The 13,462-nt window shown below is 40.7% G+C and overlaps 1 protein-coding gene across 12 annotated transcripts in view; it reads right to left on the reverse strand.

The window, feature by feature from the left end:
* Window positions 1–233: 233 nt before the first annotated feature.
* The window catches only part of hdac9b (histone deacetylase 9b), a 41,165-nt gene continuing 27,936 nt past the window's right edge, over window positions 234–13,462 (reverse strand). For all 12 annotated transcript variants that reach the window (XM_044360380.1, XM_044360381.1, XM_044360377.1 and 9 more), the window contains 6 exons: window positions 8,273–8,404; window positions 7,806–7,921; window positions 6,209–6,331; window positions 5,488–5,665; window positions 5,131–5,345; window positions 234–2,374 (listed from right to left, as the gene is read on the reverse strand). In XM_044360380.1, the coding sequence (XP_044216315.1) occupies window positions 2,042–2,374; window positions 5,131–5,345; window positions 5,488–5,665; window positions 6,209–6,331; window positions 7,806–7,921; window positions 8,273–8,404 (1,097 nt within the window). In that variant the 3' untranslated portion in view covers window positions 234–2,041. The remainder of the gene's footprint in view (window positions 2,375–5,130; window positions 5,346–5,487; window positions 5,666–6,208; window positions 6,332–7,805; window positions 7,922–8,272; window positions 8,405–13,462) is intronic.

Raw genomic sequence — 13,462 nt, forward strand, 5'->3', positions numbered from 1 at the left:
TGAAAATAAAGAGCTCGGTTATAGGGCATAGTGTGGGAAAAGCAGGCCGGGCTAATGATTTAGGCAGTCCATTTGGAAAGATGAAAATGATCAAGAATGTAATTTGTGAATTAAAATATATGACAGAAAGTTTTGAAATGATGTACGGTGTGCTTTGCTTTCTTTCTTTCCTGCGCACACAACCTCATAATGAGATGGAAATGTGTATAAATGATCTCCAAAATGCAAAGAACTTCAGAGGTAAATTAACTTTATTTTAAAAAAGAAAGGTTTATCACACAAGGCAAAAAAAGAGAAGAAATGCAAACTGCTATGAACAGACCACAGGACCCCCACTCCACCCCCAACCCCCACCCCCCCACTGGCAGCAAAGGGGTTCTCGTTACAACCAAATCAAAGGAGCAAGAGAACAAGACTCACATTGTTCTGATTGTGTTTACTTACACTAAAACATTAAAACCGGACAATCTGAATGTACAGTATAAGACAGACAGCTTTGATTTTCACATGAATCCAAACACAGAATCTCGTACTAGCATTTTTACATTTAGTCGACGGTACAAATGAAACAGGAAGGTTTACGGCTATGCAATACATTTGATTGATCACTTTAAGACAGACTATACATGTCGCAATGGGCACTTTCAGGGGAAAACAGGCTCAAAAAAACAAAACAAAAAAAAAAAAAAAGAAAGTAAGAAGAAGAAGCAAGGTCCCGTCCAGGGTTTTTTATTGAAGTTACATCAAACCTGCATGTTGAGGTAAGCATGCCACTAGGGAATACGAAGGAAGCGATTCCCTTTATAAAGGACTCCCTTAACCATATCCCCACTCACTTTGTAATTCGCCTTGACAGTAAATCAATTCTCAAGCCTGGCCCCTTGGACTCCTCCAACCCTAGGTCCTCCTCTCTCAACATTCCTACACACATGAATCACTCCAACTCCTGGCTTCTAGAAGGCATTTCCTGCCCGGCCCTCTCTCTCTCTCTCTCTTTCCCTCTGTCTGACTCCTCTGCTGAAAGCTGGGCAGGAACCCGGCCGAGCTTTGATTTGGACCCAGAGGGAGAGAGGGAGGAGAGCTCGGCTTAACACAGGGTCCTGGCTCTGGGACTGCTCTGAGAGAGAGAGAGAGCAAGAGAGAGAGAGAGAGAGAGAGAGAGAGAGAGAGAGAGAGAGAGAGAGAGAGAGAGAGAGGGAGAGAGAGAGAGAGGGAGAGAGAGAGAGAGAGAGAGAGAAAGAGACATGGAGACTCGGGATATGTTGGGAGATGCCTGCACACCCAAGCAGGGATTTAGTGCTTTATCCTTTAAATTGCAATATGAGCAGCGGACCATATTCCAATGGCAATATCACTCCCTTCGCAAAAGTCCGCCCTATGGGAGCGTCCTCTGTTAGGATTTAAGTATACATTCTCTCTAAGACAGATGTTCATTATTTCAGTCCACTTAACATGGAACATCATCACAGATTTTCCAGAGCAACGGAGTATGTAGTGTTTTTTTTAATTCTTTAACACACTGTAAAGACTTCATGATCATTTTCAGTGGATAGAAGGGCATTCAAATATTTCTGTGGCAAGAATGTACATACGGGGAACATAAGTTGGCTCTTCAAAGCTGTACACCTGTTCAACCTTTCCTCTAGAAATCATCTTTGTTGCTAAATCCACAGTATATGTACATATAAGTTTTTGTCAGTTGAACAGACTTGCGACGACCAAAGCAGCTCTTAAAAAGAACGGTCTAAATTGTCTTCATATTATATACACAAAAGTGTAACATACATAATTTACAGAGATCACTACACAAAGATCACAAACAGAGAGTCTTAGAGTGTGGGATGAGTGAGGCTGCAGCTGAGTGAAAAGGGGTCAAATGCTGTGACAGGGAGAGTCGGCCTACTGTGCAATAGCTGCTGTGTGTGTGCGTGTGTGTGTGTGTGTGTGTTTGTGTGTGTGTAAACTGATGTAGATGCACATGTTTGTAGAGATTAGTTTATCTGCGAATGTTGGAGTGTGTGATCTCATCCTCTTCCCTTTCTCAGATCATGGCTCTTATCACCAGCCTCCCTTTGACCTGGTGAAGATAGCTGCTCTGCTCTGACTCTAGGCTCTGATTGGTCAGAGCCTCATCCTCACTATCAGCCGGCTCCTCCTTGACCTTGATGACCCCGTAGTGAGCGTCGGGCAGCTCGCCGTTCGAGCCGCTGCTGCTGCTACTGCTGAGCGTGTGCTTCCGGATGACTCCTCCAGGGGGCAGCCTGTCCTCCTGCATGCTCTCCATCAGCTCTCTGTGTTGCTCCTCCTGCTCTTCCTCTGATTCCTGCAGGTGTGCGTTGGGCTGACGTAACTGCTCAATGGACTTGGATAACAGCTGCAAAACACATTCATGCTCCATATTAATGATGATATCCTGCGCCAGTGATCTTTACTGTAACAATCACATCACACTTCTAGCAGTGCAAAAACATAAAATAAATAGTTGTGCTTTCTAACTTGTACACTAGAAGCGACAAGTATGTAAATACATTCAAAGAACAGAGGAAAAATGTATTTTACTTAAAAAAAAACAATGTTACAGCTCTCCTGTGCCTGTTCAAACTATTAGGATGTCAAACAATAAAAAAAGAATAAAGAAAATAGTGCCACCCTTGAATTCAGCTACCCATGTAAGAATTTTAATCAGCTCTGTAACTTGAGGAATAAGCATACCACCTGAGCTCTAAAATATTAGATAATATTATCTAAATATCTAATATATCAGTGCTTTTTAACTCCTCACAAGCATGTTATCAATCTTGGGTACATTATCAGGCTGTCTTATGCATAAACCCTAATTTTAGAACATCAAAATCAGCAATAACTATTAAATAGGTGGAAAACAGACACACTATATTGTGTGATGGAACATTCAGGCTTCACAAGTCATAAGCATTTGCATGTTGACAAATCCAGTCTGACACTGTGTTTAAAAATAAACTTCTTCCTGTGGAGTTGGTTAGTAAACTGACATTTATATTATGCAGGATATTAGTTTATTAAATGCAACTGTTATATTGGCAATTGCAAACAGCTGTATCTAATGTAGTTATTATAGTTTTAATAATGTGACAAAGGCAAATGTCAAACTGAACTGAAGTGTCTGGCTATTGGCTGTGGTTAACTACATTTTTTGGAGGTTTTGGAGTGGAAGCAGATTAGTCATTGTTCCGCCTTTATGTGGTAATATAAGTAAGATTTATGTGAGTTCATAAACATTCACTATGGTGGCTGCCCTTGGTAAGTGGAATAGTGTCACTCATGGTTTATTTTTAGAAAACACTGTTCAAAATATACATGGACTTGTCTGTGGTAAATCGTGTTTTTTTTTCCTGCAAATTTTATAAATTGTGGTTATTTTATGCAAACACTGGAGCCAGGGTACGCAGTGTAGAGAGCCTGTTATTCTATAGGCTACCTAAAGAAGACATTGAGAGGATATATCACTCTGCTGCATCCAACTACACCAGAAGGTTCTCTACAAGCAACAAACTGTACCAAAAACATGTCAAACTTCACCCTGAAGCTGGACAATGCACACACTGATTTTAACCATATATATGTTTGTCACTACTTCCATCAAACATGTTATACAAATACAGTATTGATTTTCGACACTGATTAACAGGTGCACCTGAAATTGAATGTCAATGACAGTGAAACACCAAAACAGTTTTGCCTCATTAGAAACAAGTCAGGAAACAATAAAAACTAGATTTTCATGGAGGTGATGGTGAAAATTGGTTTAAATATTTGTTGTTTACCAAAAACAGACTCATGCCTGATGAGGAAACTCTAAGCAAAAGGATGTTTCACTGTCTTGCAGCTTTGCTAAATCAGAGCTACTGTAATGATGCCATGATATTATTACTCCACCACAAGAGGGCTCCAAGACCAGCACCTGAAAGCGCCTTCCCTTGACAGCTGGTAACCAACAACATTATTGTCTACAGAATGTAGGCCCTTGTATAAATATCCCTTCAGCTATTGGAATAAGACTCTTTAGCTCGACATTAGTAAACACTGTTCATACCTCTTCCTAAAATCCCTAAGCTCTTGTAAATTTCCGTTAGTGCCCCCTACTGTTGCAGGCACTGAAGGACATTTACAAAAACAACCACAGACAAGCCTCTGCTAGGAAATTAATTAGGGCAATGTTTCGGAGATCCCTCTCAATAAACACTGAGGGCTCATCCCTGATTAGTGGCCATTTATAACCTCCACTTAAAGAGGCTTTACTTGCGATCTCATTGGCCTGAGTGATCAGGCACGTGTCGGTAGACAAGATGTCGCTATTATTCCAAAGCTCTTTTCAAATCAAACCTACTTCACAGACTACTTATAACTGATATTAATACTAATATCAGCTGAATGGCAGTGAAACGATAGTTATTTTTAGTGTTGCAAAGGGACTCAAACTGTTAAAAGCTGTACATCTGTACTGTACAGCTCCATAACTGCTTATGGTGCTTTTTATTACTTCTAGGTAAAGGTTGCTCTATGGTTCCCATGGCTCTTTTGAGGGCCCAGCATTGGGACACATCAGTATGTGAGCTTACACAATGCTGCCTTTCACAGTGTCTGCCACCTCACACACGTCCCTCACCAGAATAATTACACTCTGTGTATAGCGAGGTCACCTCGGCCAGCTTACAGAAACACAAATATTGCCACAGAGGAACAAAATGTATTCTGGGCACTCTTCCTTCATTTGAACTTAGCTGAATTGAATTTCACAGAGTTAGCATGTGAACAGCACTGATGCCTTAAGCTATGATAACAGAATTAGTGCAGGGGAAGCATTTCTTCCCCATTTGAAGTCAGGCAGAAGTTCTTTTCTTTGCAGAAATAACACCAGGATTCCAGGGAAGAACAGACTACGGCCCAGGTCTGTAAACTTGAGCTTCCACAAATGCTTTTACAAAAGGTTAAAAATAGATTTGCATTTGTGTGCTTACAATGATTAAATCAGACTCCCCGCAGTAAAATAAGACCTCACGAGACCTAAAAAGGAATGCAAAATGCAGCAAAAAGCAATGTGAAAGTCAAAATCCTCCCTTGTGATTTGAATATTGATGAACAGCACAATACCTTATTTATATGGATCTGCTGCTGGTACTGTTTCTGTTTCTCCAGGAAGTGCTGGTGTTGCTGCTGGATGACAAGTTGGGCCAGTGTGTTCTGAGGCAGCGGCGCCGACTGGGTCCTGTTCAAGGGCCGGTGTTTTGGTAGTTTAGGGCGACTGCTGGAGGGGCGATCCTTCATGGCCAGAGGGGACTGAGGGTGGGATGACATGGAGCTCGGGCCTTGACAAAAAAAAAAATCAAAACTCATGTTAGGTTTCCTGTAAAGTCATATAATCAGTGAGTTCAATTTAAAGTATACGGATATATAATGCAGTGCAACATAACATAATGTAATATTTGACATCAAGTAACACAGTCTTACCAGAGGAGAGCATCTTCTGCTGCCTCATCTGCTCCTTCTGGAGGAGGTGTTGAAGGAGAGCCTGGTGACTGGGGCTCACTTTAGACTCCAAGCCCGTCTGCAGGGGCACAGGACCCAGGAGGTGCCCAGGCAGCCCATGCTTGATTTCTGTTGATCTGTCCTTCAACCCCATGGCGGCCTGAGAGGTGAAGACATAAATCATGAAGTAATGGTAATCTTCAATTCAAACCACACATGCTGTGGACTGGGATTTGTAGTCATGTATAAACATTTGTCATAATCACAACCAAATTAAATAATACCAGCTGTTTTTTGTGAATGAAAATAGTTCTTGTAGTTATCAGTGATTATACTCTAAATGAGAGACCATCAATGGTTGGTCTAAGCAGCTGATGAACAGGCCTCTTTGGAATGTGCCAGAGAGCTAAAAGATGATATATCATGTGCTGTGTTATCAGGAGCTGTACTTGAGTGGACTTGGACTTTTTAAAAGCTGTGATAAATGAGGTAATAGAGGAAGATAACAGCATGCTTGACACAAGACACTGCAGAACAATATTTATCTAAGGGCGATAAAATCATTTGGGGCCACAGGTCAATGACCTGTGGTCCATACAGAGAGCCCAGACAGCCACTGATGCTTATAGACTGAGTTGCAAGACTTACCATCACTGAACCAGTGAACTGGTTATCTAAAGATCTCAGAAACATTTTTACTTACACTGATGGGTGAGGATGCAGTTGAAAGCCCCAAGGAGATGTTAGGTAAGGAGGGAGATGTGTATAAACTCAGCATCGACACGGAGCCCTCAGGTCGGAATAATCTCGGCTGTGAAGGCCATCTCTACATCAAACACACAGGAATGAAGCAAAAGAGATTTAGGAGGAGGTGATAGATTTCAAAATCCTACCATGGACAATTTAAAAAGGCAACAAGAACAGTGGCATAAACATTAATGCACTATGACAATCAACAGCCCTCCTTGCTAAAACGGAAGGGTTTTTATGATGATGATATGAAGGAGTGGCAGGCAGAAAATGTCTCCTGCAGCTTCACAGAATGGCACCGGTGAGAATGATACGCTCAGCTGTTATAAAACATTGCAAACCTCTAAATCTACCGCTCCACCCTTAGTACTTAAGTCCCCAGTCAGCCCCAATGTCTGTTCCTACTCCTCCGGTCCCCACCCTCAGGCTACTCTCTCAGAGAACATCAGCACTGGGGCATACTTCCTGTACCCAGCAGAGCAGCGGACCAGCATGTGGTTTTGGAACAGCCATGTTTATCCTTCCAACCCCTACCAGTACTCAGTGACCTGTATGTGGATATCCGGCCCATATTTGACCCGAGGGACCCGTTCCCTCTGAAAAAGGATACCTAATGTAACGTTGCACAAACACGCCTTGCTTTTGCAACAGGCATGAGGTCTACGGGCAGCCCCAGAGTCCACCAATGACTTTTATGAGAGCCTCGGCTTGGGCCGATACAATAGCAATCCTGTGTGTTTATGTTGTTAGCATGTGGGTGTCTTTGGCTACCAGTGCCTGGGATATCAATTAAACTCCACAGTTCGTCTGTCTCCCTAAGCCCCAACCTTCAGCCTGATGTCAGGGCGTCTCTCCCTTCTCTGTGTCACTGGAGGTCCCTGGGAGAGTAAACAGCGATGGTTAAGGAAAACACAGCTGTTCTGCTAAGATTGTTCAGAGATGTGTCATATCTGCCACCCGCTATAATGGTCTGCTTTGTGAGTTCGGTCCAAGGGGAGCTCTGGACAGTAACTCAGCCATGAATCTATTGGGAAACGCCTCAGAACAACTCAGAACAGGCGTGCAGCCAGGTCAATGACAGAAATACAATGACAGGCCAACGGCAACCTTACTTTTTTCTTCAAACACAAAACTGATTGTACAGAACATCTGGAAGAAAAACTCTGGACAGAAAAATGCACAGTGTTTAAATGTCTGTTGTTGTTGCGGTATTGTTTGTGTTCAGCACTTTAACACTTATACAGTGCTTCTATTGTTCTGCATAATATGTCATCTTTAGGCAAGCAAACTTGGGAGAATCAGACATGTGGGTCAAGCTGTGCCTCTTTAATCTAAGTGCGGACAGCCATTTTCACTGGAGTGTAACAGACAGAAGACAACTGGCTGTTTTTATAGCTGCAAGCAAAAAGGCAAGTAGGCTTTTTGTGCCCTAACATGAAATTATATTTTTTAATATTCACATGATTCGCATGGAAAGCAACATCAGCAGTAAGCTTTTTTTCATATTTTTTTGGCAAATCAATAGCAGTGCTGACGATTTACAAACATACCTCAGTTTTTGTGGTAGTAGGCAGAGAGGAGGGTCCATTTTCAGCCCCCAAGGCACTGGAGGCCCCTATGGGAGAGCTGGGGCCAGAGCCAGGGGCACTGTTAGTGGGCGTCGAGTCTACGGAACATCAAGGAGTTAGACACAGTATGTATGCTCACACTCTATACGCAACACGCATACACAGAGGCTTGGAATAACTCCTGCAGCCTGTCAACTGTTTAATGTGTTTGGTCATGGCTACCTGAATACAATACATAAAAGGAACGATCATTATATGCTACTGCGATGCAAAATTGCTGATTATTATGCTGCTATGTGATAATAACCCCAAGATATAGACGCGAATGGTTTTCTGAGAACATTTTAAACACCAGACGATAAGACGTAGACAGTCTGCATCACATGTTGTAACAGGAATAATGCTTCTCAGAAAAAGATATTTTTCAACCCATAGCCGACTGTACATACCCATTAGCTCCAGGGCCCTCTTCTTGTAAGGAGTCATGATGTTGCCCTCTCTTCTCTTGAGCATTGGGCTGCTTCTCCTCTCTGCTACCTTCTGTTTCAGTCTGGATCGTACCTTCAGGTTTGGCTCAGAGGCTAAAACATAAGGAACAGATTTTTTTTTTTTCTGTAAGTCTCAGGATGATAAGGAAGGCCCATCATTTATATACATTATATGATCATGTGAATGTACTATGACTATTTTTAAAGAGCCAAAGAATATGATTTTTTACAGCCTGAGTGTAATGATGAACATTATCAAAGAAATTAGTACGATTCATAAAATAAGAGAAAGAAGAAAACTAGAAGAAATAAAGAGAGACTATAAATCAGTGTAAAAAATATGAAATATTGTCACACTTCAACATGTAACAATTTCAGTCCCAGTGAAATTCAGAGCAGGTTTCAGATAAATTAAATGAGTCAGGATTGGGCCCATTTCCACCTCATCTGGACTAAATTAGGTTGAGCAACACACAGGCTCTAAGTGAAATAGTCCGCTACCTGCCGCCCTGGTGACCACAGTCTGATACAGTAGCAACAGTTAAACTAACACAAAAACATGGCAGATGTTTCAGGCTCTCCCACCGCCCCCTCCTCCTAATGCAAAACAGAGATACCCAAATACACAGTCTGAACACACTCCTAAGTCACACATACACACAGCTTGGCCTGAACTGATCCAGACTTACAAATCCAGTCCATCAGTGTTGACAGAAACGCTGATGTAATATTTTTCACAATAGACATATTGCTTTCAAACTTTTCAACTGGTATTAATGATGGATTTAAAGGCATTTGTCAAAAAATGGCCTTTTGTTTCACTTTAGATTATTGAATTATTTTTAAACCTCTACTTAACCAGGGTGGATTTACTGAGCATGGACGCTGTGTGCAGGAACGCCCTGCTCCACACTGACACTGTTACACACAACTGATGACTGCCATTCCTAAAGTATTTTAACAATGGTGCCAAAACAAAGCCAAGTTTGATAAAAATTGAATTTGAAAGTAGAACAAATTGAGAAATACAGTCATTGTGCAATAAAGTCCTATTTGACCCTTGTTTATTTGCTTATGCCATTGTTTCTAAACTACAAATCAGGGGGTATGACAAGGAACTTACAAAATAATGAGGTCAAATGACTCCACAGAGGTACAGTAGGGTGAAGCGGGATATGGAGATTTTGTGCTATTTATCTTTAACTTGGTAATTTAACTGAGAACGTACTGTATTATGATAACGCTACAAAATGGCTAAAGAAAATATTACAGATCATTTATTCCCTGCTTAATTGTCACTTTCAAATGAAAAAATAAAAAGGCCTTTTCAATTAATAATGAGGACATGACCTTTGAGTCTTAAATAGTAGTTAGAGCCCTGCCAACCTCTGATAAAAAGACAGTATCACTAAAACTAGTCTGAAAAAAAAGTGCGTGGCACAGAAGTGAAGATGGAAAAATTATATAATACAGAAAAAATACTGGAAGTTGAATCTGGGTGAGGAATTAATTTTGAATAATGTGAGCATCAGTTATGTGAATGCAAGTAAACACTTTTGTGTCTGACTGTTGAGTCGTGCTCCCGTCTCGTCCCAGTGACAGTGGCTCACTGGGTCAACACGAACTCATATGGACTTCCCATCAACCCTTTAGCTTTACACACTCAAATAAGCAAGCAGAACAGATAAGCTGGTCTTCTGACTGAAAGCCAGGGCACAAAGCGGCATTGAAGTTATGTAAACCTTCTGTTACACAATAACCAACCTGTTTCAATTATTTAGCTCTGATCAATAATTAAAAATGTGTACAACATACAGCTATACATAGGGAAGTGGGGCTATGACGCGGGAGCGCCGCAGGGAGGAGGAGAGGGAGCGGTGATGAGGGCATAGCTAGGAGAGAGGGCCAGATGCTGCTATTTCTGGCTTTTGTCAAAAGCAGCAAAACCTTCTTCCCTAATACGTGGCACAGACCTCTAATCCTGTGGGTGTGAGGTAGAATGAAAGCGAGCGAGGGAGGAAGAAAAGAGGTAGGAGAGATAAATGGAGAGAAAACGCTGTTGGGAGTCGTATGAATCTGCTTCACGCCCTGCTGCCTTGATTGCTTTCTATTTTTACACACTGCTGCCACCAAGCAACGCATCCCAATTGGTCGCCACGGGAACGCCAGACAGCAGCACGGGAACAAACACTTTCTCCCTGGTCTCCGTGGAAAAAAAATGCCCTGGTGCACAGTGCAACAGGAGGCAATGATGGCAGCCGTATATAAAGCATATAAACTCAAAACACCTGGGTCACTTCTGCTTCTCAGAAAACATACAGGATGCCTGTAATACACCTGAGTCATAAATCAATCACCTTATTACATTTGAAAGTGGTGGCGCAGAGCTAGTGGCTTTGCAGGTGAATGTGTTATACTATCTCCACTTAATCAGAATTTTAACTCCGCTGTCACTGTGAGTGTCTGCATCCATTACTGCCTGGACGTGGACAGATGGCTGTGTGGTTATGTACAAAAAGAGGTCTACTATACATTTTGCCTGACATTCCTGTGTAAATTGATGCTGAAAAGAATATTATCCTTGGTTGTATCAGTATCAGTGGTTTAAAGAGTAACTGCTCTATATGAAAAGTGTCATGAGATAACTTTTGTTGTGATTTGGTGCTATATAAATAAAACTGACTTGACTTACTGCTCCGTTAGCATTTCAACAGTACCAATAAACTTTGTTAATGTTAGAGATTTCACATATTCCATGTTGTAAAATCAGCAAGTTAAATTAATGTTTCTGATATAAAACATTTCTATCATGGGGAATTTACACACAAACTTTAATATGCTTTGGGCTTTACAGATTTACCTTTGTAGGATTATTTTTGAAAATCTTTCTTGCACCTGCTGAATTCACACATTTGGTAACTGGGTCAAGACCTGAGAGGGTGTTGCACCTCTTACTGCTAAGCTGCAACTATTCTTGCTACAGACTATCGCGTGCCCTCAGTCTGGTCTATTCTAGTCCCTGGAAGTGAAACAAAGAGGATATACACCCAAGTAAACAAGTTAATCACGTGAAATTCTTTAAACTATTTTTTTTGGATGAGTGAAATAAAGCAGAGGGCATCACGGCTATCCTGTTTTTAAGGATCATGTAACTATTAATAGGACACCTAATGATAGAGATCAAAGCACAGATTCTTTCTTTAAAGGTTTCAGTACCTATTAGTTCATAGTTGTTGTAGATCAGCAGGTTTTACTATTATGTCCTCTACTTGTACGTAATAAATAGTGTGCTTAACATGATGAAAGCTGAATTTGAATTAAAAATTTGTCTCAGGTTTTTGAAAAACCTGTATTTGTAATGAAAAAAAACAAGCTTTTACTGGGTTCCCAGGGGGAGAAATGTACATACATTAAGCTTATTTGAATAAAATTCATATTTCATGGGCTGTCCATTGAAACATAAATGTCATATATAAGTTTTAAAATGGACCATACAAAATGTAGATCACTCATAAACCTCATTGTGAACCTAAACCAGAAAAAAAGATAGTGTAAAATGAAACAGTGGGGAGTCAACATGGAGCATTGGAGTCATCTCCACTTTGTTTTGAGAGAGCTATCTTTGCTTAAACAAACAGTCTTGTTGAGGTTCATCCTGCCTGTGCCAGTCCTAACTCGGCAACACCTGCCAATCAGCTATCAGTGACAGCCGGTGGCTTGAGGGAACAACACTACCTTTGTGTATCCCCTTCGCGTGCCAAGCTCTCAGAGGACTTTAATGAAGACAGACAGGAAGTGGGGGAGGAAGGCCTGAGCAGGAAATGACCACATATAGATTCAGGAATCCAAAGAAGCACGAAGTAGTTTTATCAGTGCAAGAGTCGGGCACATAAATGAGGGGATGATTTAACCATGAATGAAAGAATAAAACTGTCATGTTTGAGCAGTAGAGAGACTGAAATTTTATCTTCCAGTTATTTGTTTCAACTTGCCTTTTTGCATTCACGTTGAAAGGCAAACAATGCAGCCATAAACAGTCTCTCATATTGTTTTAGAAAACTGTCTTCAACTCATTATTGCACTTGTGAGGCAATCCCTTATTTTGTGGATCTAAAGGCATGTAAATATATATTTATAGGAGGTATTTCTCTGTTCTGAGGTTGGTATGATTCAACTAGAATTACAATAAATAAAAGCTCTTAAAGCTTTCATGCATTTCTAATATTTATTCTTGCCATGTAGCAACATTATTTTTGAAGATATAATTCTTTGATTTTTGATCTCTAAATTGTATATATACACAACATGACAGGTTTTAAGTTAAATAACTCAACAAGTATAATTGTTTTCCAGTGTAATTAAAAGAGACACAAAGGGGAAAAGAACATAATTTGGTGACCTCATTGCGGAATTATGAAGTTTTTACCCTGGCGAGCTCTTGTGCTCGTGCAAACCAAGAGACCAGGAGTTATTCTTATTTATACAGCCATCCCCAAAGGGTTCCTCTAACTTTAAACCAACAAACCTGAGCTGCTTTTTGGTGGGAACCTGTGTCCTTTCAAAACAGTTTTTAAAGCCCATAACTCAGGAGAAATTAATCCGCTTTAATTCTCCCATTTACTACTAAACAGTTCAAAGAGGCCTTGGAACGTGGTTTATTATTGTAACATAGGGACAAATATGGTTCCTTTTAAATAATGGCAAGGTAATTTCAGTACAAATAACAGTAATTCAAATTTAAAGGTGAAGTGAAAACATACAATTAAACTGTGCTCTGTGCTGCTATACGTTTTAGAATAATCCAAATAAAAGTGAGGAAGGTTTAAGTTACTTTTCTGGCATGCGTCAACCCTTATGAAAGTTTTGTGGTGAGCCCTGGAGGAATGAGGAGGGGGTGTAGGGGTCATAATGAGCCTAACTCATGTTATTAGCAGGTCATCAGCAACCTCAGGAAATACTCTGTGGGTACACCGACCTCTTGATTGACGTGGGTCAACAAGAGTCACTGTATTAATAAGCCAGCATAGCAAATAGAAAATTACTTATTGAAGGCAACATCTCAACACTTACAATGAAATCTATTTAACTAGCTGCGTGTTGATGTAGATTTATGTATGCATGTATGTGTGTTTGCATTTTTATGTCTGCGTT

The sequence above is a fragment of the Thunnus albacares genome, chromosome 8 (assembly GCF_914725855.1).
Source record: "Thunnus albacares chromosome 8, fThuAlb1.1, whole genome shotgun sequence".
Lineage (NCBI taxonomy): Eukaryota > Metazoa > Chordata > Actinopteri > Scombriformes > Scombridae > Thunnus > Thunnus albacares.